Source organism: Truncatella angustata, assembly GCF_020726525.1.
Source record: "Truncatella angustata strain MPI-SDFR-AT-0073 chromosome Unknown BKA67scaffold_7, whole genome shotgun sequence".
Lineage (NCBI taxonomy): Eukaryota > Fungi > Ascomycota > Sordariomycetes > Amphisphaeriales > Sporocadaceae > Truncatella > Truncatella angustata.
In genome coordinates, this window is record NW_025763387.1 from 2749257 (window position 1) to 2773824 (window position 24568).

General features: G+C 48.5%; 6 protein-coding genes across 6 annotated transcripts; 4 read left to right on the forward strand and 2 right to left on the reverse strand.

Moving 5' to 3' along the window:
* The first annotated feature begins 9424 nt into the window (after positions 1 to 9424).
* On the forward strand, positions 9425 to 10543 carry BKA67DRAFT_381686 (uncharacterized protein). Its single transcript, XM_046096551.1, has 2 exons — positions 9425 to 10151; positions 10240 to 10543. Exons 1-2 carry the CDS (start codon positions 9598 to 9600, stop codon positions 10295 to 10297), a joined length of 612 nt encoding a protein of 203 aa, XP_045955629.1. The 5' UTR covers positions 9425 to 9597; the 3' UTR covers positions 10298 to 10543.
* Positions 10544 to 10789: 246 nt separating this feature from the next.
* BKA67DRAFT_523156 (uncharacterized protein) lies at positions 10790 to 12083 on the forward strand (the record flags this gene model as incomplete). Its single annotated transcript, XM_046098440.1, has 3 exons — positions 10790 to 10933; positions 10995 to 11585; positions 11670 to 12083. 3 exons carry the CDS (start codon positions 10790 to 10792, stop codon positions 12081 to 12083), a joined length of 1149 nt encoding a protein of 382 aa, XP_045955630.1.
* Positions 12084 to 12793: 710 nt separating this feature from the next.
* On the reverse strand, positions 12794 to 14745 carry BKA67DRAFT_523054 (guanosine-diphosphatase; the record flags this gene model as incomplete). Its single annotated transcript, XM_046098433.1, has 3 exons — positions 12794 to 12851; positions 13068 to 14424; positions 14487 to 14745. 3 exons carry the CDS (start codon positions 14743 to 14745, stop codon positions 12794 to 12796), a joined length of 1674 nt encoding a protein of 557 aa, XP_045955631.1.
* Positions 14746 to 16084: 1339 nt separating this feature from the next.
* Positions 16085 to 17923, forward strand: BKA67DRAFT_522092 (PUL domain-containing protein; the record flags this gene model as incomplete). The annotated part of the gene is made up of 2 exons (XM_046098343.1): positions 16085 to 17152; positions 17225 to 17923. The coding sequence occupies 2 exons, from the start codon at positions 16085 to 16087 to the stop codon at positions 17921 to 17923; spliced, it is 1767 nt and encodes a 588-aa protein (XP_045955632.1).
* A 3843-nt stretch (positions 17924 to 21766) lies between these two features.
* On the reverse strand, positions 21767 to 22312 carry BKA67DRAFT_521979 (ankyrin repeat-containing domain protein; the record flags this gene model as incomplete). The annotated part of the gene is made up of 1 exon (XM_046098331.1): positions 21767 to 22312. A coding segment is annotated over one exon (546 nt), but the record flags the coding sequence as incomplete, so codon positions are not given.
* A 549-nt stretch (positions 22313 to 22861) lies between these two features.
* Positions 22862 to 24146, forward strand: BKA67DRAFT_576855 (uncharacterized protein). Its single transcript, XM_046103598.1, has 2 exons — positions 22862 to 23862; positions 23926 to 24146. The coding sequence occupies exons 1-2, from the start codon at positions 23109 to 23111 to the stop codon at positions 24072 to 24074; spliced, it is 903 nt and encodes a 300-aa protein (XP_045955634.1). The 5' UTR covers positions 22862 to 23108; the 3' UTR covers positions 24075 to 24146.
* Positions 24147 to 24568: the final 422 nt, after the last annotated feature.

Here is a 24568-nt window from a genome sequence, read left to right on the forward strand (position 1 = left end):
GGCTCTTTGTTACTGTGAGTATAGGATGCAGTCAGAAAACAGGTATATGAAGTCTCATGGGATCTCTATCAGCCCTGTGGAAATGAAATTGGATCAAAATTGTCTGGCTATTCCTGATGTAAAAGCATGGCTTCAGCTTTCAACCATAACTACATATCAGTAGTTTCGTTTGACACCAGCTAGACTTGGAGATAGTGTATGATTATTTCGCATTCAAAGTCTACAAGCCGTATTGCTTGAGCCGAATTCTCGTTTTGTAAGGATTTAGCCAGGTTGTGAGATAGGGCTCCTGTTGTCACGCCACAAGGATTTCATACATGCGAGGATCCTTGGTATGGAGTCGGATTCAATGGAGATGCATAAGGGGAGTACATACACAATATGTATTGATGTCATTCTAGCGCTAAAAGGATGCATGATAGCTTAGCACCAAAGGAAGTAGCCTGAGGGCTGCATAGTGTTGACCGGGAGCATGTAATCTCACCTAGATTGTAGTCATGATATCTCAAATGAAACAATACCTCGATTCGCCTCAGAATTGGTCATTAGTAAGGAAATTGACATGACGTGAGACCTTCCTGTGAGTTGACTAACCTGGCTCAGCATGGTCCTTTGGAAGGCCTAGCCATTCTCGGCTTGCATGTAAAGGATCTGACTAATTGTCATCATATACATAGTGTTCAAGTAATCGGTACTTACGATGAACCAGCATCTATGCGGCAGCGTAAATAGCGAGGATGAGCTTGCGAATCTGCAAGAGCTTGTTGGGAACGGATAAGCACTAGTAACGTGGCGTTCCATAGGAGAGCCAATATAGTACATGATTACAAAACTGCCTGCACGAACTCAAACGACATGTCCTAATTCTAGGTATCACATCCTTTTCATCCTAGCTTGTGTGTGCAAATTGATTATTCACCTGCTGTCAACCAGTCGCGTGTGCTCGCTTACTGCAGTACGACGCAGCGCCCACGTGCAATCTCATCATGACAGGGATTATGAGCGTTCAGGGACTTTGCAGCATATCACCCGTTGGGGTATTTAGAGCGTCGGATCCGGATGCCACATCCCGCAATCCCAAGTTTGCCATTTCTCTATCGTGCCACTAGAATTTATGACCAATTTGAGCACTGGAAGTGGATCATGTGGGGCAGACATGCCATAGAGAAAAGGATACTTGATTAAGTCAGAATACACGGGCTGCACGTTTCGTAAGTTCCCCTTCACAGTATAGTGTAGTGCTAGCATTTCCCATATATGGGCCCGCCAAGGATTCCGAGTAGGTACGGATCTGTCAGTACGACCCACAGGAGAAGTCTCCACTATTTATCACTGGGTCAGGTCCTACTGTATAGGTATACATTGGGGGCGAGGCCTCGTGTCCAGTCCCAAGATGGTCTCAAGGGCCCCCAGGCGAAGGATCATAACCTGAAACGGACTACACAAACGATGAGCAGCGTGTAAGAAGCAGGTTTACATCCCCGTAAACTAGAGACAGCTTTCAACTTGTCCAGCCATGAAGATATCTTGCACATAGACTTGTGCTTCTAGCTCCGGCATTAGTATTCACTAATGATTTGCCAATCTCGAACCACAGCATTTATAACCGACTCTATTGTGAATGAATATAATTTCTCATAAAATATTGTAATATTGAAGAATGATATTTTCATTGCGTTAAGTAATACCTTTATGCTCTCTAAGGGTAGACGCGTGCGAGATACTTTCTTGGCTTTGTTTAGCTGGCGGTTTTGGCATTCATGCATTGGAATGATCTTTACCCACAGCGCAGTTTTCTCGGGTGATCGGGAACCAAAGCCTAGAAATGTCGATCATATACACTAGGATGGAGGTGATTCAAACCTTAAAGAGATTGACTATGAAACTGACGGCTATGCTCTTCCTGAATGTACAGGAGACGAGCAACTCACTCATCTTATTATATCCGCGACCATAGATGGCAGCAGTCTTAGCTTTGTCATATGCAATTGCTCCAGCGGTTTCACGAACTTGTAGACTAGAATCACATCGTTGCTTGAACCTAATCGTATATAGTTGGGACTAGCACATACACTGGCTGCATTGGACGTAATAGAGCAAAGACTATGTCCTGTTGATAACAGTGATGGACCTGAGATAGAGCGGTGGCATATTTCTGTCGGTAGCTATAATGTTGAATGGAAGTCAATTGGTAAAGTTCTAGTGAATATCACTTCTCTATGATTATTTATAGGACATATATGTCAGACAGGAATTGCAACAAGGCGCACATCTCAATCAATAACTGTAGCAGCAGCGTACAAGCTGCGTCTCAGAGGCTTTGCCTCCGGGACGCATGCAGAAACCGGGCCGACGGATCTATGGCAGCGCCTGTTATACGCAACACAGGCACTGCGCTAGAAGAGTGCTAGATAAAAGAGGGCGGGCTAGCTGTTAGTTGGAAGGGCAGAGTTCAGTCTTTATTCAATCTATACCACACCTATTGCCTATCTTGTCAGTCTTCACTCTGCTGCCAACCCCGATCTGACAATATATCATTTGAAAGTACGCAATTTATAGTTTGCTCAAGGCCTTGGCTGGCTCGGCTATGATCCTGTTTTTGACACACCAGATGATGCTTTTGATAATGTTGATTATTGTACTTCAAACATTGTTTTCTTATGGTCTCTGATCTAAGGTTTATGTAGACTTGAATTTAAACCTTCCCTCACAGAACTTTTGGGGCGACTTCAAATGGCTTTCGGTCTGCTTAAGAGACTATCTGAAATCCTCTTGCATTTTATTGCTAAAATATCCATAGTCGCTAAAAGAACACAAACATTGTTAAATCATCCTCCATTATTTCCGGCATCTTCTCTTCTACGGGTACCTGCTGATAGTTAATGATCTTGCGAATAACATTTGAGATGACCTGAGCGATCTCGGGCCCAAGTGTACAGAGCATGTGATGCAGCGATCACTTTGCCGTTGGATTCTCTGGCTCTTCAAGAGTAGCAACAACCCGCTTCCCAGCATCAGTGATATCTACTAGTGGTAACAACGTGTTTTTGCCACACAAAGTAGCATAGACATACCTGCTATCATTGGCGGGAAACGCACCTGCTTTGAAGTGAAGTTCTGTGCGAAATATGCTGATGCGAAAAATGCGGGTTTGTTCGGGAGGCCACGAATATACTGTTCAATCTAGGCCTTTGCATCAAAATGCTCGATATTTCCCGTTGGATATGATCTTGGGATGTAGGACAGTACTTCAGATAAGATACTTGCTTCGGCTGCGAGCAAACTCGCTACACGGGGCCATTGCCTGTGCCGTCTCAATAGCTCGAGTGTTGCCCCTTGTATGTTTGTCAAGGCGAGAGAGGTATAGGCGCCAGCGATGGTGGCTTTGAGATCAAAAGGTATGAATAAGGTGTGGAACAATGGATTACTTCATTGAATGGAATCTGAACACTTGATAAGCACCCCTTTACGAATCGAAAGATAAATCCCTGGCTGACCTATTTGATGGAGATTATCTGTAAGTCTTGATACACTTTCCGTAATGGCTATCCCTAACCAATAGAGCTACCACCATGAGTACGGAAGAGTCTCACCCGTTTAATATTGTAATTCAATAACAGTATCAGTCACTCCACAGTCTGACGCTGGGAATGGCGGCAAATTGTGAGGGGCTGATACCCATCAAGGCGATCTGACGAAACGAACACTAGTGTACTCGAAGGAGGCCAAGAGCTCTTTATAGCCAGTTAACCCTTTACCATTACTAGCGCACGCTTAATCTATATTATCCTATCGAAAGCATGAAATCAATTTTAAACGTCGGCAATACTACCTGTTTTTGCACAGTCTACTTCCCTCCACCAATCTTCCATGCCAGAGTAATACTCAGAGTCTTGAGTTGAATATGAAAAATCACCAATGAATGAGCTGAACGAGTGCACAAGTCACGATGAGTCAGGATGAGTCACTCTTATCATTTTGATAACAACATAGCAACGTACCTAGATACACAAAACTACACACAGGATATAATGATATCGTCTTACCACCTTGCATAGCAAAGTTTTCCGGCTATATCTTCTAAGCTGTACGCATAATGCTGTAACGAATCTCCGGATTCAAAGGTGGGAAAGCGTGCATATTTACCTTACTGAGTACACAAGGTTGTAGTTTGGCGGAGGATCTTCCTCCACACATCGTGCGGTGCCGGGTAGGTCAAACAAGCTGAGCCTACCTCCACCCCTTGTACCTTTCAGTTATGGGTGGATACGCCTGTCCTGCTATAAATTCGTGATTTCTTGCTCTCAATATCGTTAAAAGTAGTCGTACTCTATAGCTATCTGTAGCAACGAATATATACCCTGAGATTACCATCGTTCTATGGACGGTGGGCCCACTGTTTTGAATGTCACACTATCGTAATACGCTATTCACACACTCTTGTTCTATTCACGGCGAGAAACACCACACCCTGGTTCTACATTTTTGAAAGCGGCAATCAACACACAGAACGGCTCCTGTGTGTTGACATCTCAAAGTGGACGACATTGCATCATATCCCCTTTGTAAAGATCTTGTTCCCCACTGCCTTCTCCATTAAAAGACTTAACATTGTGCTACTGTCCATTTCCATGCGTCTAACTGACCAGTGTAGACTTAACACGCTCACTGGTGTTTGTTAGATATATCACGGTTATTTCTGTGTCTAATGGTGTTAACCTGTCGTCGCCGAATCTTATAGTTGCCCAATTTGCTATATCGTTCTTTTCACCGTCGATGCCCTCGTAGCGGGACCTGAATTTGTTTTCTGTTTGCCAATTACGTTACAAGGTGCGGTTAAGATGTGTTGTATTTTTTTTTCGTTTTTTACGTTATCTTGCTACGTTTTATACTACCCAAAATATGGCCATACTCCCGAGAAATAGCCTTACATGATTCAAGAGCAAGTAAATAGGCCACCAATTTCCACTGAGCCCAACTACCAAATATTCTCACCCAACCCGAATATACGTTCCCTTCTACAGCAACCCCAAGACTAACCACTGTTGGGAATCCGTTAACTTGGCTTAAACTTGTTATTGTAGTTTGCTGACTAAGTGCCTTTATTTTCTTTTCCATGAATGTATATCGGAATTAAACAGTGAAACTTGCGTCGGAATAGCTGTCTATCCCACTCTCATCATTATGTTTGAACAGCGCTTGATTGATTTGACTCATGGATAAACCTGAAATTTCTCACTGGCCTTGCTGGCAACATTTAGCGGCACCACCACACCTGTCGAAGTTGTTCGCTTCGATGATGCCTGTTACTTAGTGTTTATCTCCTTCTGCGTCTTTCGATTGTCTCCAGTAAGCCGACTGTAATCCGTAAAATTCACTTTCCTGGATCTACTAGGCACAGTATCAATGATCTGGGCATCGAGAACCCTTTTGGCTATCTTCAACAGGTAGTGGGGGCGCCATGATGAACGAAGTAAGGGGTAAGGCTGCGTTGTTCATTGTTCACTGGGTTTAGGGCATTCACTGATGTTTTGAGAGGATGGTAATATCGAAAACCTTGGACGGGACTGATACTTGTTGGGATGGGAGGCAATTTGAAATATGCCTAAGACACCGAAATGCCACATCACTTACTGACTGCTGCAGTGTTCTACGGCTTAGGAAAACCCTAGTAGGTCAATTTGGCACCGTGTCCTCCCCAGCTGCTCTGAAGTCAGCCTTGTGTTCTCATAATGTTTGATGATTCAGCGATGCCACGTCCCCTCACATGGCAACAATATTTCTTTTTCATAAGGATGCATTTGCTGAAACTTTGAACTTCGATAAGATTTTTCAATTCAGGGAGAGAAAATGATGCCACTGTGCTAGGACGTTTCACGAAGCCATTGTTGCAGATTTGTGGTGTATGAACGTTTGCAAGAATTTCATGCTCATACGTAGGAATATAGGGCGCGAATGTGAAGGAATGTATGGTAGTGTCGGTCAGACCTCCGAATCAGACAGACAGAGGACGATGACCATTGGCAATAACATTCATGTCATTTGTCTGTTGCTGGAGGATGTGGACCTACCACAGACATTTATCTCCCAACAGTGATCGTCCACACCTCGCTTTTCTTTTATTCCGGAGTCGGAGGCTGTAACCTACCAAATAATAGATGATACATCTCAAGCAAAATGCAAGTGAATAGTTCATATCAGCATGTACCACTCAGTCATGCTATATAAAGACCTGACAGTAGATGTTAATGCGCCCAACAAGTGTCTGGCGCTTGCTGACCAAAAAAAATATGAGTCAAGCAGAACACCGTCGTTAGAGTTAGGCATTGATTTCTTGTTAAAATTTGTTATTTGATTGTAGCTGGTTACTCCGGCTCCGAGCTTTGAGAGCAGATGCACGCTCGTCAAGCAAAATAATATCCAGGTAAGACGGTCGACAATATCCCGTGTACGGAAAGCGAGCAGCCGCATGAGGATGTAAGAGATGAAATACAAGTAAGTCATTCGATAAAGGATAGCTTGAAAGCTAATGAACGGTGTTTAGTATACGGTCAGAACTAGTCTCAGGGTTGGATTGGCCATGCTATCTCGTATACAACCAAGATGACCTAAATATGATGGTTGGGTAATAACCATATTGGCCACAAGGTCAGGTCGATACTGATATTATCAAAGTCAAAATATATCGTGCAAAGCACGCTCTAGCACCATTTTCATGTGGCACTGTGGTTGTAAATGGAAAGTGCGTTGGATATGTATGAGGACAAGCTTACTCTTGGAGAGCAAGTGGTAACATAAAGGCAATAGTTGTTGGAATATGGTTATCCGCGGTCTCGCACGACCATATAGTCTAGCTAGTTACCGGCGTACTGACGGCAAGCCACTACAGCCACACCGTGGCTGTCGGCAGCTTGCAGCCGTATAGGCCAAACCCCTATCTGTAGATCGCGTACGATGGGAAGAATCCCTTCTTCCTTTCGTACGATAGCGCTGAATAGATCTATTTGTCGCCCAAACTGTACGGAAAGAAATGAATGGATAAGCCATTCCACAATAGTAATTAATACGAAGAAGAGACGAAATAATGCTCAATTCACCACACAACCCTATTAACATAAAGATCCACGCTTGACGAATGTGGTTTGAAAAGCGAGATTGTAAAGTGAAGAGCTATGATACCCAAGAGATTGCGCTTGAGAAAAAAAGATTAGTAGCTTCGCAGAATTCGAAGAGCAGTTAATTCAGTATGTGATTCGTCATTATCCTAAATTGTTGCCCCTTCTTGACTGTTGACTTCACGATTGGGGAAGTTGTGGGAGAATATGCACGGAGAAGTTGGAAAGACAAAAGTCTTCGACATAAGATCCCTCAATTTTTTCGGTAGGCTTCTCTATTCTCGAAGCCCAAGCCACTGACATTGTAACCACCGACGTTGGTTTCACCCTGGAGGGACTTGTTGGTAAGCTTCATGTGCCGCCCTGTTGTTGGTGCTGCGGCGCACGAAGCCAGGCTATATGTGTAATCGAGCGGCTTGCTCCATTCCACGCTGTGACTGTTCTGCTGTCTTTCCGGAGGCTGAAGGCTGAAAAAATTGGAATTTTACCTGGTCACCAACCCCAGGATCACGTTAAAACCCATTATATTTAATCACCTCATATAAACCCAGAATAAATTGCAAAGTATACCATTTTAACATTGTGCTTATAAGTACATATTCTTAAATTTTGCTTCTTAAGTTCTATAAAATATATTTAATTGCTGAATATACCAGCTTATAAATTGAAGACTTTTATAAATCGGTAAACTTTAGCGTAGAAGTAATTATTCTGGAACTTACATTTATATATTTAATTTGTGGAATGGCTTCTCCATTCAATTCTTTCCGTACAGTGTGGGCGACAAATAGATCTATTCAGCGCTATCGTACGAAGGAGAAGAAGGGATTCTTCCCCTCGTACGTGGTCTATAGATAGGGGGGTTAAGGGTTCACCCGTACGGCTACTAACTGCCGACAGCCACATCGTGGCTATGGTGGCTTACTGCTAGCACGCCGCGTGACTACCTATACTACGTAGTCAACCGTCGTACGAGACCGCGAATAATATATTCCAACAGCATAGTATTTTTAAAATTTTTGAAGTATTTCTAAGTAAACGAAATCAATTTATATGTTTTTCCAATCTCTCTCCGTAGAGATCTGTTAGAATGAACGTCATCAGTTTAAGTGGGAAACAGGGGTGGTGACTAGAAAGAGTTTAGGGCATCGTCTGTGTTACGGTATTTGCTATTGGCGTCAGTGTTGGTGTTTCTTGCTGTTGTAATTGTCGTGGCCAACTTTGACATTGACATTTTGCCAAGCAGCCAATTCCCGTCGCAACAAACACGTAAAGTATTTTGGGGGACTGCTGTCAGATAATACGGTCAATAGTCTACTCCAAGGAGTAAGTTCATGCTGGAACCTATGCGTTGGATCAGGCATGCACAGGCGGAGGATTAAAAGCAATGGTGCAACATAAATAAAGCTGATAGTGTATGTCAGAATAGGTCTGATCTGGCAATGGTATTGAGTGGTGGAGGAATATTGAACTGTCCAACAAATGAAATGATATCACGTGAGTTTGGTGAGAACTGAAAAGATTGTTGCCTGGCCTTCAAGCGCGCCAAAGTAGACATCGTTTCGGGTCTGCGGTTCGTCGCTCAAGTCCCTCAGGTGACATGAGTTCTGAAATCTGGTCTCGATCTTTGATCCATGTGGGTCTGGGCTGAACGATTCGGGTGAGGTAAACCTCAGCATCTCAGGACGAGGGCTGCCTCTTACATTTGTGTATTCCTAGGCTCTGAAACTGGCTCCTGTGTCGCTCCGGGCTTGATAGCGGCCTTATGCAAGGTGCAGCATGGGTCAAGAGTGCGTAGAAATAATTTCAATCTGGTCGATATCAGTTGAAAAACAATTAGGTTGTGTCATGCCCAAATCCAACTCATGAAGCCCTATATGATTGACTCTAGTCTAGGGCTACTAAGTCAACCAGCTAGATCACCTCAATGGGAGGCTAGACAGCAGTTCGACTGGGTCCAAAGTCGTCTTGCCGTGAAAACGACGTTGTAGAAATGAATGGTGGTGGTAAGCATAATTTGTATATTTTCGTCTGTGAATGGTCAAAATTGGGTTTGGATAAGTGGCTAGTATAATAGTTGATTTTCGTGCCAAGACTCCCCTCGGACATGAATGAGAATTGAGATGGTGTGCTCATTGAGTAGAATCGGCCAATCGAGCCAAGTGATTAATATTTCTGATCTGCAAGCGATTGAGCCTCAATTGCCATAAAACAGTTTAGGTTGCGTCGATCTCATGACGAATATGCTAGCTGTGACGCCCGGAGTGAGCTCATACATAGCTTGGGGTTGGTGGATATCTTGCTAGTGATGTCATTTAGACTTCATCATCGAGCCGCAGTAAAGATGACCCTATGACATGTCTCAGAAAGCTCAACCTGGCACTTCACCCATTAAATCATTCACCTGCAAGCAATTTATCCACTTTGATCTCAGAAACAATAATACCACCGATCACACTCAGAGCTCAAATACAGCAACACAATGGTCGCCCCACGCATCAGTAATGCTCTCAGAGCAGCATCCTCGATAGCTCGCCTCCGAGCTCCAGCAGCATCATCTACCTACCGTACATTCACGAGCACTCCTCGAGCTTTCGCGCAGCAGGGCTATGGCGATGGTAAGGGTAGCCCCGAGGGCGAGTCCCCCCAGAAGCAGCCCGGAGCATCAAAGGCACAACAATCATCAGAGCATCCGGGTCCGTCAGCGCCAGATATGGGCCAGGGCAGCGGCAACAGCGGTCAGAAGAACCCATCAGAGGCCAGCGCCAAATCGGGGGGCTCACGATCCAAGGAGGCAAAGGAAACGGGATCCAGCCCAACGGGGTCGGTGAAAGGAGGTGAGGCACTCAAGGGTCCCCAGGGCGAGGGCGCACCCAAGCCCAAGATCCACAATCAATCCGTCTCTGGAGTGAAGTCGGGGCTGAGCGAGGAGCAGAAGCGTGAGGTCGAGCAGCACAACGCGGACTTTGAGAAGAGGCATGATCGTGCTGGGGCTGCGGGCGAGGACAAGGTGGACCAAAAGTTCTGGCAAGGAAAGTGAGTTTACCTCTTCTCCTCTTTGTTATTTTTCCGGCCGCGTGAAAAACAAGAGGCACTGATGACTGACTACAGTGTTGGCACTCAGCGGTCCCCGGATTCGAAGTGACGCAAAGACAGCTGCGGAAAATGATTGGAATGCCTAAAGTCGGGACATGGACAGTTGGCGCTCGCGACATGATGTGAGATTGCGAGCTGGAGTCCGAGAGTCACGTATCGCATAAATTGAGGCTGAAAGACCTATTATACAATATACTTGCCCCTGGTGTTATGGACTGGTGCTTTGAACTGTGGTATATGGCACATGTCTATAGTGGACAACATCATTGTGACGTAGCCCCACTCCAGAGCTCCACGGCCCAGGCCACTTGTATGAGATACTGCAATGCATAATTTAAGTTAACTATTCTAAGGTTAGCACCTGCTGGTAAGCGCACCCATCAATTGAGCGAGAGCACGAGCTTAGCTTCGCTACTGGCCCGGACATCCATCAATCACTTCTCAGCATTCCTAGTCCTTGATGGCATGACCACCCAGCATCACTTGATCGCGATTACATGTTTAGACGGCCCATCTGAGGTAGGCCGTCGCAACTGACACCTGTCCCATGGCATCTCATTTCGCCAAATCTCTCACCAATGGCGGATGAGGAGTTGCTGTCCAAGATCCACGGTCTCGGCGACCTGGACCTGGCAGCGTTGCTCTGCCTCATAAACAGAGAGCATTGCATCATCAGCACCGAGCCCGAAGCCCTAGATGACTTGGTGGAAGAGCTGCAGTTGGTATGCCCCTTCTTCCGCTTGCCTGGAAATGCTACAGATAATTAACCACCATGCGCAATAGGTAGCAACGGAAACCTTTAAGCTCAGACCCGCCCTCGTCTCCCTCACCCCCGACACAACCCTCGATGACTTCGTCGCCTCGATCCTCCTCTCCAGCTCGACTCCGAGCTCCGGTTCACCTCTACAGACACGAACGGCGTCCGCGCAGGACTCATACTTCAACTCCTCCCTGCACCCGTCTTCTTCCCAGCAGAGGCGCACATCTGGACTCTCCCCGCTCTCCCAGCTGTCCGCTGCCGCCAAAACAACCACCCAGCCTTCGCCGCAGATCGCCAACATAATCCTGGCTCGAGACCTCGACAAGGCCCCCAAAGTCGTCCAGATACAGGCCCTCGAGCTGCTGCGGACCCGCCGCATATTCACTCGAACCAGCGTGCAGGCGGCACCGAAGCAATTCCTATTTGTCGCCGTCCTCGGTGCCGGCAGTGGAGGCGAGGCCCGGCTCACGGAGCACCTGAACGACTTTTTCTACCTCGCGCACTGGCACGATCCTCTGGACGGATTCGTGCACCTCGAAGAGCGCGATAGGGTTATCACATACGACGAGGACGGAGCCGAGCCTAGGACAGATTCCACCGACAGCGACGCCTCGGTGGTGCGGCGACCGAGCCGAGCTAGCACACCGCACCGGGAGCTCTTCGCCCCCAGCCCCGGGCGAGGGCCAAGGAAGGACGAGGACGAGGGCACCCTGCTCTCCGAGTCGGACGTGACGACGCTCTCGCTGGCCTCGTGCTCCGTCAGCGTCGATGTCGAGGTCCTGCGGTACCAAATGAACCTGATCTCGTTCCTGCGGATGCACCGCGCGGTCGGGGGCGTGGGCTCGGTCGCGCCGCAGGCCACCAAGCACCTCGACACGCTGGTCCGCAGCATGGCGGTGCTGCACGGCTTGGACTTCGTGACGCCCGCGCTGGTCGCCCTCGCACTGCGCAAGGTCTACCTACACCGGATCCGGATCGTGACGGACCCGCGCAGGGAGGAGCGCAGCATGCAGTGGGGCAGCGAGGTCGCCGCCGTCGAGCAGCTGCTCGAGGGCGTCGGGCCGGAGGAGGTCATGGAGGACGTCATTGAGATGGTGGACGTGCCGCTTTGAGGTATTGGGGGAAGCATCAAGATACCACTGGTCCTTGAGTACAGATGATGCATTCCTGGTCATTAAGACGATACATGACAGTGCCGGCGAAGCACAAATACAACACGACTAGAGCACGTGGTGAAGAGACGGTGAGCCGCCCACTGTTGATGTTTGGTCTGGGGAGAACAGGCTGGCTGTGAGGTTGGGTCACCACTTTAGAAAAACCAAAATACCAATACCACTTGCTTGACTACATTTTAGGTTGTTGGCTTAGCTTCTAGAGCTTTCCAACATTAGATTTGCGGCTTGTAAATGTTACAAAGGTACTGATTAAGCTACGCTGTGAGCATGTGCGATCCTACCCGGAAGATGTTGGTCATGTTTGGCCGTGAAACGTACAGGTATTGCCAGGATTCGATACAGGTCAGGTCATTTGCTTTTAATGGTTGAGCCTTTAGATGAACTCTTTCATAATCATGAATGCATTTCCTGTTTTCTACAAGCACATCGAGCAACTTTCTACTCGTTCTCCAGCCTCAGGAGATCTCGTACACGAGCCCATACATATATGTACAAGGATAAGTTTTGTCCCAACGCCAGCGTAATAAAAGAAGAAAAAAGCTATGATTTTTCTCTAATGGACTTCACCCTGAAGACCAGAGGCATATCGATTTCATTATCACTCTATGAGAGTGGCCCATCCCGTTCAAATCGTCACAGTTGGTATCTTAGTGGATCTCGGAGATCTTGCATTGCCAACCTGAGCCCTTGGCCAGAAGAGGCAGACTATGATAGGAATTAGCACATATTCAAGCCATCGTATAAATGTGATCATGTGACAAGCCAATCAAGGCGGGAAATATATAATCAGACGTATGTGCTGTGTCTCAACAGACGAGTTCCGGTCAAGAAATTCAGCAAGCCATGCATGTTTGAGCGGATCATCATATAAGGAACGGGTATCAGGTAAGAAAACGCAGAGAAAAGAAGTTTGAGACATACCTAGCACCTAAGCACCATCCCAACTCGTTGCCCTTGAGCTTCTTGGCGATGCGGACCTCACGGTCAATGGGCATGTCGTAGCCAGTGTGCAAGAGACCGACCATGAAGCTCAGGTCGAGACAGCTCTCGCCGCGGTCCCTGAGCTCATCAAGGGCGTCGGGAAAGCTCTTGAAGACATCCCAGTGGGACTCGCCCGAGCACACGGTGTGGGTGAGGTCGTGGAGCTCGCGCAGGGTGAAGCTGTCGGGCATGCCGAGAGGCTGGAGGCGGTCGTAGAAGAAGGAGAAGACGTACACGTCCTCCTTGGCGAAGGTCTTGCCAAGAGAAGGCTGGTGGATACCATTGAAAGAGCAAGGAGCCAGGGCACAGGCAGCTTCCTTGTTCAGGATGCGCTCAGCAAGCTGGCGGCACTGCGCAGGTGCGGGGACAGAGGGTCCGGTCATGTTGAGCTCGATCTTGCCGGAGCCAAGAGGAGAGTTGGAACCAACATCCACCGTGATCTTGTCACTCTGGCCGGCGTTGATGCAAGGGTTGACGATGGGCTTGTTCAGCCACTCGTTGGAGGTGTATCCCTTGGCTATGTCATTTAGGAGAGTAAGATGGATAGAGTTGCGGGCAGCCATCAGACCGTATCCCAAGTGCGAGTGCTGGTACAGTTCGAACTTGCGACCACCAAAGTCAAGCTTGTACTTGTGGTCGCCATCGGCCAGGCGGTCGGGCATGCCGCTTCCCTCAACTCCCTTAAAGGTGGGCTCGAAAACGATCTGAGTTGAGCCACCGCCGAGATCAAAAATGGCAGCGGTGGGGTCCTGGTCAGGCCCGCCAATCTTGCCGAGCAGGTAGTTGGTGGTGATCCAGGCATAGACACCTTCATCAGAACCGTCCATGATTGCGACACCGTTCTCGGCCTCGGAGACGACAGGGAATGGGTACTTGGTCTCCAGGTGCTCACGGACGGTCTTGAGGATCTTGTCGGCGGCTTCGGTGCCAATCATACGCAAACCAGCAGTCGCCTTGACAGCAACTGGAGAGCAGCCCTTGAGCTTGTCAGGAACGTGCTCCATGGCGACGGCCATCAAGTCGTCGAGAGTCTTGGCAGCGGCCAGAGGGTCGTCCTTATACTTGCTCAGGCCTCCGACGTTCTTTGCGGTCATCTTAAATTCTTCCTTCTCGAGCTCGGGGGTGGGTCCACAGTTGTTGAACTTGTAGACGTGGATACGGGAACCAGTGCTGCCGGCGTCGATCATCAAGACATACTGGACGATGGGCTTGTCCTTGGAGAAGGACTTGGTGCATGCCCCAGTACCGTAGGTCGAGTCTGAGGGAGTCTGCCCACCAGTGGATGGGTTTGTCGACACTGTGATGGAAGTTAGCATTTACGGATGGCTGTTTCAACCTGGGGTGGACCTCTCAATTGACCTGACGTACCATCTTGGTAGATATCGGCGCCCTTTGGGGACAGGAAATAGAACAAGAAGATCAGGAAGGCTACTATGGCCGTGGTCTTCAGCCACCTTGCCTTCTGCTGTTGATTCATGCCCGTGGCTTGCTGTAGTTTCTCCAGGATGCCGGTTTGGTTGTTGGCCCGGTGGTGAAGACCGGACTCGTAACGGGCTGGTTTCTCGTGAGGGTCGCGAGCTGCTTGCTTAGTAGGCAGCGAGACTGAAGTTCTCCTCATAGAGCAATCATGCGCAGTTCCCCTTTCCAGTGGGAAAGAGAAGGAGAAGGAGAATTCCGGGGACTGCGCGGCGATGCGCTGCGCGGTGGGCGGAAGAGAATGAGCGATGGGTGGGTTGAAAGAAGGAGATTGATTACAAGCGCTGGAAATGCAAGAACCCGAAGGCGGATGGTCGCTCTTGGGACCAACAAAGTTAATTAAAACCTTACAGAAGTATTTGATGGTGAAAAGACAGGACGCGAGGCAAGAACGACTAAGAGTCAACTCTAACAGAGAAAAGGGACGGCAGACGCTAGAATCGATGGGAAAGGAGTTGTAGGCAATGCATGCATATGCACCCGTGTTGCGTTCAAATCTCGAAGATTTTCCCCTAGACCAGGCTAATTTCAAGCGTTATCGAAGTTGGATCAATTGCCTTGAAGATTCAGGGCAGAGGCCACCCCCTTGACCGCGCCAGGCAGGGAGGCAGGCTGCAGGCAGGCCTCTCCGCTCGCAATCTGCGGAATCTGGACAACGTTCCCCCTTTCTACCATTTACAGCACGTAACTTAGCGTCTTGGCATACAGGGCATGGCATGCTGGATCCTTGCCCGTGCACCGCCATCGGAGCCTGTGAAGAATAAACTGTCAACGCCACAATGGCTGTGCTTCAATGCTTTGGTCAGCTCTGGCGATTTAATAACGTCTACCTACAGGAATATCTTCTTGAGAGATCAAGTGGCAAATTGCGTTCCTTCTGTGCAATAATTCTACCGACAAGAATCAACAAGAATGCATCAACGGTTTATTCCCTTGCGAGAAACCCATAATCATTTTGGAAGGAACATGTTTTACGTTTGTACAGAGATGCAATCAAGACAGTCCATGCGCTGCATTACCGCAATTCAGCTGCTTAGAAACATAGATAGAGCTTCACTTGACCACTAATCTCGCCACCTTGAATACGACTCGACTGGCTTCTATCACCGACCAATTGTCTGACTCTGACTGACGTACTTCGAAAGTTGCCTTCCGCTGCAACACGATCTCCCAATAACTTCAAATAGATTTCCTTTGCCGTATGCTTTCACCCATTCGTAGTAACGGTATTCGCGCTTCCAGATTTCACACAACTAGACTAGATTTTAGATCTCCTCAAGCCTTGTCGAGTTCTCATTTCAGCCACATAAAGTTCTGGAGTCAACGGACCACCTCGTTACATATATTTCAATTTTGGCACCCACAACCACGAGGACCCATCCCGTGGACCAGTCTCAGGCACTTTACAGCCGCCATCAGCAAGGGATTGACAGTATTTTCTTCCTAGGGAGCCATCTCGTGTAGGCAAAACCATTCCCGCAATGGATGTGCACCTTCTAGTGTACGACCTCTCCGGCGGCTTAGCCCGTCAGATGTCAATGAGTCTTCTAGGATTTCAGCTAGACGCCATCTATCATACCTCGATTGAGCTTGGCGGAGTCGAATATGTATATGACAGTGGTATCAACACCATTCGACCTGGAAGTTCACATCTAGGTAGACCCTTGGAGCGCCTGCACCTGGGCAAGACAGACTTGCCTATCGAGGTCATAGTGGAGTATGTCGACTCGCTCCGAAGCATATTCACACCAGCCGCATATGATCTCTTCAGGCACAACTGCAACAACTTTAGCAATGATTTCGCCATGTTCCTTCTGGGCAACGGCATTCCTGAACGTATCAGCAATATGCCGCAGGCTGTACTTGACTCGCCCTTTGGGAGGATGCTCCAGCCACAACTTGAAGGAATGGTACAAGCGAGAAAGGCACAACAAGGTGGACTTTTAGGTATTCAAAGCGACCCGCTGAGCAGGCCTGTCGCTTCCGCCACTGCACCATCTGCGCAAACGAATGGCCATACCCCGAAAGCCGGAACTGTCAAAATCGTTTCAAGTCCACAAGAGCTGGATAGTTTGCTCGACGTGGCAAAAACGTCTTGTGCCGTCATCTTCTTCACATCAGCAACATGCCCTCCATGTAAGGTGCTGTACCCAGTGTATGACCAACTGGCGACAGAGCTTGGTGATCGAGCCACATTGATCAAAGTCGACACGTCTCAAGCATTTGACATTGGCCAAAGATATGGTATTAGAGCTACTCCCACTATTGCCACGTTCCTCTATGGACAGGAACAGGAACGCTGGTCTGGTGCTGATGCAGCCCGCCTACGTAGCACTGTCCGTCTTCTAGTTGAGATGGTCAATCCAAGACACCTCCATGAAGCTCTCCGTCTGCCACATTTCGCTGATCCTGACGTCAAGCCTGTCTTGTATATCAAGACACCACCTCTTGATAAACTTGTCGCTAAGATGGGAGCTGCCTCTGCGAACACATACATCCAAGGGGTGAAGCACTTCATTGAGGTACGAGCGGCAGAAGGGCCAGCACAGGTAAGTGCAGAACAATCATTTTTTCCTTCTGAAACCACAACAGATCCAACGCAGGCTGACTAAACCTCACAGACTACAATGCCTGATTTGCAAGGCTTCTCGGCTTTATTGCGCAGTGGTGAACTCCCGGTTGAAGTCATGTTCACTGTTGTAGACCTGTTCAGGTGCGCTTTGATTGACGTGAGAGTCAGCGGTTATTTTGCAGAAGAATCCGGGCACAAGACCGTGGTGTCACTTCTCGATTACGCCAACAATAGAGGAACAGATTGCCCCTATGCGTTACGACTAGTAACTCTGCAGATGGCCTGTAACTTGTTCTCCAGCCCACTTTACCCGGATCAGATTCTCTCCCAGGCGACATTGAGAAACCCGATCACCCAACTAGTATCCACAAGCTTCTTGGATGATAGCCACAACAACGTCCGAGTAGCTGCCGCTTCTCTGCTCTTTAACATTGCCTCTGCCAATAGCAAGAAAAGAAGGGCTTCCACATCCGAAGATGCTATCCCTGAATCCGATCAAGTTGAGCTTGCCGCGTCGGCACTCGAAGCCATTGCGCAAGAGACTTCATCCTCTGAAGCTCTTCGCGGCATGCTGCTGGCATTAGGATACCTGGTCTACTGCGCCCCACTGGGGAGTGAACTGATAGACCTTCTAAGGTCAATGGATGCCGAGGATACCATTATTGCCAAATCGAGGCAGTTTCCACAAGAGGATCTTGTTAAAGAGGTTGGTGCGGAGTTGTTTGGAAAGGGTTTGAAGAAGCCATGATAATGTTTTGACCAGCTCACCATGAGTAGAGCTGCCGAAATATTAATCTGCACTGCTGCTGGCTCTACGTGCATTGATGGCCTATAACAGTATGGGTACTCGAACTCCTGAAATCTCTTTGAATCACACTTCACATCTTTTTTTTCCTAATTCTCTGCATCTCCACATGACCATAGTCTCTCATTGAATGAATGATTTCGAGATAGTGTGCCACAAGGCTAGACTTTCGAACTGACCAAAGTCGTATCGCGGCAATGGCTTGCTTCGAAGACCTACCCCAAGAGCTACTTTGCTTGTTCTCAGGCACTCTAATCATACTGTGAAACACATCATCAAATTATAAAAGCTTTAAGATAAGTCCATGCCGGCTATTCTGACTGCCTCAATGACTAACAGGCAAGACAGTTTATCAGCTCGTTCTGGAGGCTAGTTAAATTGTCTTGCTTTAAAACATCAAACTGGGATGGGAAGACACAAGTATAAGTTTCATTAAGAACTCATGCATAGTACAAATTTCTTTTATCAACAGAATCATTGGAAACTGTGAAATCTGTTCCTCAACTCAAAATAGTGCCCGCCTGTGTTGTATCTTGTTCTATGGGCTCTCGCGTTGGTACCATTTGCCACAGCCATCTCGCCTGAGCTCTGCTCTCAACTAACCTAGGTGACACCGCAACCAAGACATTCCATGTTGAGGCGGGAATGGACTCTATCATTATGTTTTATACGAATCAACCGAGCTGCCACTTCAAGTCTCAGCACGACATGGAATTTCAAATCCAGCTGAGAGAGGTAGGCGAACACTGTGAAACTGCCTGCTCAGAGACTTCTACGTTGAACGTCCCTGCTTTAGCAGAACTACACTCATATAATCATCAAAGAGATTTCTTGGCCTTGGCGTCCTCTGCGCCCCGGTTATCTACTCGTACCAAGGAAGGAAAGCTGAACTACATGAGAGAGTACGTAGACCATTAGGAGGCAGCATTTCTGCATTCATACTTCACGGCCCTCCCTTACGCTCCCAATTTCTAGGAGATCGCCGACTTGGGCAAAAGGGCTTTGGGACTGTCGAATGGATTTAGTGCGGACAACCGTGTGCAGTAATTATCTGCCGATGCTTATGTTCAACTCGTTGAACGCACATACCATTCAACAGCTAGTAGAACAGCAGATATTGTAAGTCTAAATGCTGCTAGCTCGAAGCCGCGCTGCGTCATATGACCTTCAAGTGTAGCCCAAGTCCAGAGGATAATTAAGACGATCAGCGGTGCATCGTCCAAGCTCGGAATCTGCAGCGGTGGGTACAACCCGAATCTTTGCTAGGGAACATCTAGCGGGGACGGAATATTGATCGACATTTCCAGTCTGAACAAAATGAAAATTATCCCCGATGCCCTCGCCATCAAACTCAGCCCGAGATTGCGATAGATCGACGTTTACCCGATGTTGGGGTTGGAGGACTACTGATTAGCATTCCCAGCTTATCTAACGAACGGACTCATGTAGGATCTTTGAGGCAGCTGTGAAGCGGTGCTAGGTAAGGGAAGTCTTGACAAGGCTAACGGGGCTTCAAACTCAGACTTGTGGCGGGCACTGAGAGGAGGTGATCCGAACTTCTTGTCCAATTTTTTGGCTGTGCTTTCAATGCTGGTCTTACCAGTATGCTGCACTGGAAGAGTCCAACAATTGTTTGAGTTTGTTGGTTTATGTTGGATTCAGGTCACAGTTTCTTGAACAAGTAGTCAATAATGTGTATGAGCCGAGACGCAGTCGAAAGGACACGAGTGAATCGGACTCCAATTGGAGTGCTACATGAGGCACGAAGTATAACATCGTCGGAAAATCTTGGCCATTATCAGACCCCCCGAAATTCGATGGGTGTTTTCCCAGTTACATTTCAAGTCTAACCATGGAAGACATGATTGTAATGTTAGTCCAGAGGTTTAACTAACCATGCAGTATTATGAGGTGGAAATAAAGACGATCAATTGGTCGATCGTCCTACTGAAGCGGCAAACCCTACTGTCGCAGTTCCAAGAATATGACGACAGCTTCGACATGCAACCAATAGACTGAGCAGGTGACCAGACCTGCATGTTAAATGTGTTAGTGGTGCATTGCATGGACAGTTATCCATATCATCATCATGATACATGATTCCTTACCACATATATCACCGCTGGGCTGTACTTAGGCACCTTTAGCCCTCTAGCGGATCGAGAATCTCCACGGTCACCCTCCAAGTCACGCACAGAGCCGATTTTTCTAGTTACTCTCTACGAGTTGCTCTGGAGTGCAACGGCTGGTAGTTCATATAATATAGACTGTGCATACAAAGACTCGATAAACTGTGGGCTGCTTGCGATTGACTTCTACCGAAAAAAATATACTTGCTGTGTATGCGAGAGATAAAAAGTTACGTGAGGCGCAACTCAACGCCAAGAAGTACGAGAGCAAAGGCACCAGCCGAATCTCTAGGTCTTGCTGGTGGCGAGATGAAGCAAATAGTGGTGGATAGCAATCCATTCCGTTTAACTTTGGACCGGTCCTAGGTTTTCTTACTAAACGACAAGTTTGTGATAGGCTACGTAGCTATATTGACTCATAATAGTTTCAATCCTTGAAAACTATACACGACGAAGTGCGCTTATAACCACGGTCCATTATTATAAACGCCGCCGGTCCATGATCTGTTAAATTACATTCCGTAATGCGTTATACTCTCATTATTCCAATCGAAACAGGGTAATATCTCTGCCTAAGCACCGCCAAGCCGGCTCCACGTGGCCGCGTCCCGTCATCTATCAACTGTGTGAGCCTTGAAAGTTGTGCCCCGTACCAGCCTTCGTGCATCTCGCCCTCTACAAGCTGCCGTGCCTGAGGATCCCTTTCCGCTAGCTTTTCAATCATCACGGAGAGCAGTGTGAGATAGTCGCTCTTAAGGTAGAGGTCGCTCGTCTCATGGTACATATCGCGCACAATATCGAGAGGGGTCTTGAGCTCGTAAATCTCGGTGGTCTGGACGTCGGCGCCAGCAGCCATAAGCAGCCGTATTGACTGCTCATTGGCAGTCCGAGCAGCCATATGCAGAGGTGTAGCTTTTGAGACGTCTTTAGCGTTTACGTCTGCGCAGTGCTCTAGGAGGACCTCGATGCACTCGGGCTGCTGTTCCCTTGCGGCAACGTGCATGGGCGTACTTCCATGCGCATCGGCATGATTAACGTTGCCTGGGTCAGTGCCAGCCCTTCGTTTAAGAAGTAACCTCAGACACGCTGCATTTCCGTTCAGCGCTGCGACATGCACCGCCGATATCCCTGCGCCAACCTCCTCATTAGGATTTGCGCCCCGTTCGAGGAGCAGATTCATTATCTCGGCCTCCGCTGGACCACTGCAGACTGCAGCCGCAAGGAAGACGGGGCCAACAGGAGTTCCATTGCGGTCAACAGTGTGTCTAAAGGTGGCGCCGCGTCTCAGAAGCAACTCGACGGCCTTCACGTTTCTCGACTCGATGGCGAGGACTAGCGGCGTCGTTTCTCCTTGTAAGAGAGCAGAGACAGAATTTACATCCGTGGCGGGCTCCTCAATGATGGCGGTGGCCGTTTCATCAAGAAAATGGTCGGAGTTGTTTCTTTGGCTGATTGCGAGCAATAATGGTGTCCAGCCGTACCCATTTTTAATATTAGCGTCAGCTCCATGTCTTAGCAGAGGGATCACAGCCTCTTCAGCATTAAAGCCGGAGCGGACGGCAAGGTGCAACGGGGTATTTCCCACCCTGTTAGCAATGTTCGGATTCGACCCCAGTTCAACGAACAGGCAGACTTGGGTAGGAAAGGGTCTTGGCATTGCAGCAACGTGCAACGGAGTATTGCCCACCGTACACTGAGCCCCCAAGTCGGCTCCATGCTGCACGAGCCTCCGGATTACTGCTTCGTGCCCAAAGTCTGCCGCAATGTGAAGGGGCGTGCTCTGATCCGCCGCTCTGGCGTTCGGGTTGGAGTGGTGCTCAAGCAGAACGGCGACGATATTTTCATTTCCGTAGAGACTGGCCACATGAAGAGGGACCCACCCAACGCTATCTCGGGCTTCAGTGTTTGCTCCATGCCGAAGCAGCAGTCTTGCAATACCCTCATTGCCACTGCGGCTCACTGCGTGCAATGCCTTCCAGGAGTTACTGCACGTAAGGTTTGGGTTGGCTCCCGCTTGCAGTAAAAGCTCGACAGCGTCGACGTGTTGGTGGCAGACTGCGGCAAACAATGCCGTCTCCTGAAGTCCATCCTGCACGTTGATGTCCACGTTGCGCTGAACTAAGTGCCTCAGCTGTGCCAAATCGCCTCGGACAGCAGTATTCACGATGTTCTCGTTGTTAACATATCGTCTTGCGAAATCCATTATCGCCACTGTTGCTTCGTGGGTTGCAATGGTTTCCATCGTACCCTCGGATGGCGCCGCTGTGTTAACATCTCCAACCTCTTCACCTTCATCGGATGAATATATCGCAAGGGTGGCCTCCATGATTACTTACGCCTCCACATGCGAGCAGCTTACCATAAGTTTTTGTTATATATCCAACAGGCTGAGGAAGCTTTTACGTTGTAGTAAACCACGTTGACTCTAGGCACGAGTTCTGACCAAAGAATAGCGCGTTGTTCAGTTGAGGCAGCAAGATGTCCACGATGAGTGTCTCGAATGGGATATGTGCCATGTCGGTCTTATTCCATCACCTATAAAACATTAAGATACCGTTAGGACGGAGTAACGCAGGCGCCAGTGGCGTTAGGCTAAGAGCAAAATTGTGCAGCTGACACTCTTAAACTCGAAGGGCGGCCAGCCACAGCATCGCCGCCGAACGTCCAGCGAACGTCCCGCTAGCCCCTTTAATAGTGCGTGTTAATCGGGCCATGCCTAACTTTATCGTCGCACATTCATGACGCTCACCACCTAAAGTTTATGTGGAGGGCGTCAGGATTGTGCATGACACCATTACCATTTTACCAAGGGTTGGGGAAGCTTGAGAGAAGAAGAGGCTAAATCGGACAGAAACCCAAGTTGCTTTAACTACTATATAGTGCTAGAATGAGACGACTCTTGTCGTTATGTCTTTTGGTGGTAACATCAAACCTGTTCAGTCCGGACAACCAACAATACGATTAAGAAAATAACCTCGTACGCCTTCGCTCTCGTCAGAATGACTGGCCGTGAGAAATTCCTACTCCTAGATGCAAAGAATTTCATTCCCAGCACACAGCAGAAAGTACTACTGGGGAGGATATGTGACAACGTGAACCAGCCCTGGTCCAACTATGTCCCAGAAGACCCGTCACCGTTCTACAGCAAGTCAGCGGAACCATTTCACATCGAGGCCCAGGATGCATCACTCTTCCTCGAGCGGGCAACTGATTCGGCAACTCGGGTACAGCTAGACAAGCTTCTAGGCGCGGAGAGAACCAAGGCGCGGACGAGCACAGCCAGTTGGCACGGCCAAATAGTACGAATATTCTCTTTGCCTCAAGAGAAACAGGTCCTGCGAAACATCCTAGCAATTAGGGAGAACTTATCACAAGCTGAGGAGTGGCTAAACGATAACGTTAATTTGTACATGATAACGGGGTTTATAAGCGTCGTCAACGTGACCTGCCAAGGTCTCGACGCCAGTTCGTCCTCCGGCGCCTTTAACATCTGCCTTACTGAGGCCATGGAGGCAGCACTCGTGGCTGCGGGAATTGGCCCTTTGGACCTCCCATCCCTGGAGGCGAAATGGAAAAGGAGCAATAAAGCCCTGGCCGGGTGGAGAGCCACGCACGCCGGCGAGCACATCATTGCTGTGCGCTCCCGCCAGCTGGACCGGACTTGGAAGTTCTTGTCCAAGCTCGTCAAGGGACAGATCAAGCTACGCGGCGGTGAGAATGCACCGGGCGATGGTATGTTTGGGCACGGTCAAGGTAAGTAGCCTGAACCAAGAGCTCCCATCGATTGCACATCCGTGTGTTCACACCATAACGTAGATCCGTCCGATGAGGAGGAGGAGGAGTGGGAAGATCGCATCGTGAATGGCTTGGAAGACTCGTACAAGAATGACATCGTCTTCTCCCCACCAGGCAGCGAGCCTGCCTTTCAAGCGGGTGATGGCAACGCCATGATCAGTTTAGCATAGCAGAAGAGAAAGCCCTAGACCCTTACCGGTCCCTCAGGCCAAGTCACAGCTTACCAAGTAACAATTAAAAACAATACCCCATCTACTACGTTCTGCGGCTGCGAAGCTGAAAACGAATAGACTTCAAGCCACATGCAATCCATTGCGCCAAGACTTGGCCAGTTGGCTAGATCCAGCGATGGCATTGCCTTCAACACACCACTACATGGGTCCTCTAAGCTGTCTCAGCAGCTGAGTCAGGCCAACTTGCGGCAGAGAGTCCTCGCTAAGTTCTCCTGGGTTTCATGTAGAGCACTAAATGCAGGCCTGTCTAGCTGTATATAGAGTACCGCCCGAAATTCAGCGTGTCTTCCTGCAAGTTGGCCTGCCGAGAGTGTAGCGCCCAATCTGCCCAATTTTCAGTCGTTGCTATCGAGGTAACTATGGGAGACACCCTGTTCATCAACATCGAAGAAGCTCACCGGCCTCGCCTCTCCAGCCACGATCAGGTCGAC

Excerpts from the sequence above, each read along its gene's own strand:
- BKA67DRAFT_381686 (XM_046096551.1), top strand. The coding sequence starts at position 9,598 with ATGGTCGCCCCACGCATCAGTAATGCTCTCAGAGCAGCATCCTCGATA. Across the intron at positions 10,152-10,239 it reads CAAAAGTTCTGGCAAGGAAA|CGGTCCCCGGATTCGAAGTG; the intron begins GTGAGTTTACCT and ends GTTGGCACTCAG.
- BKA67DRAFT_576855 (XM_046103598.1), top strand. The coding sequence starts at position 23,109 with ATGACTGGCCGTGAGAAATTCCTACTCCTAGATGCAAAGAATTTCATT. Across the intron at positions 23,863-23,925 it reads TATGTTTGGGCACGGTCAAG|ATCCGTCCGATGAGGAGGAG; the intron begins GTAAGTAGCCTG and ends ACCATAACGTAG.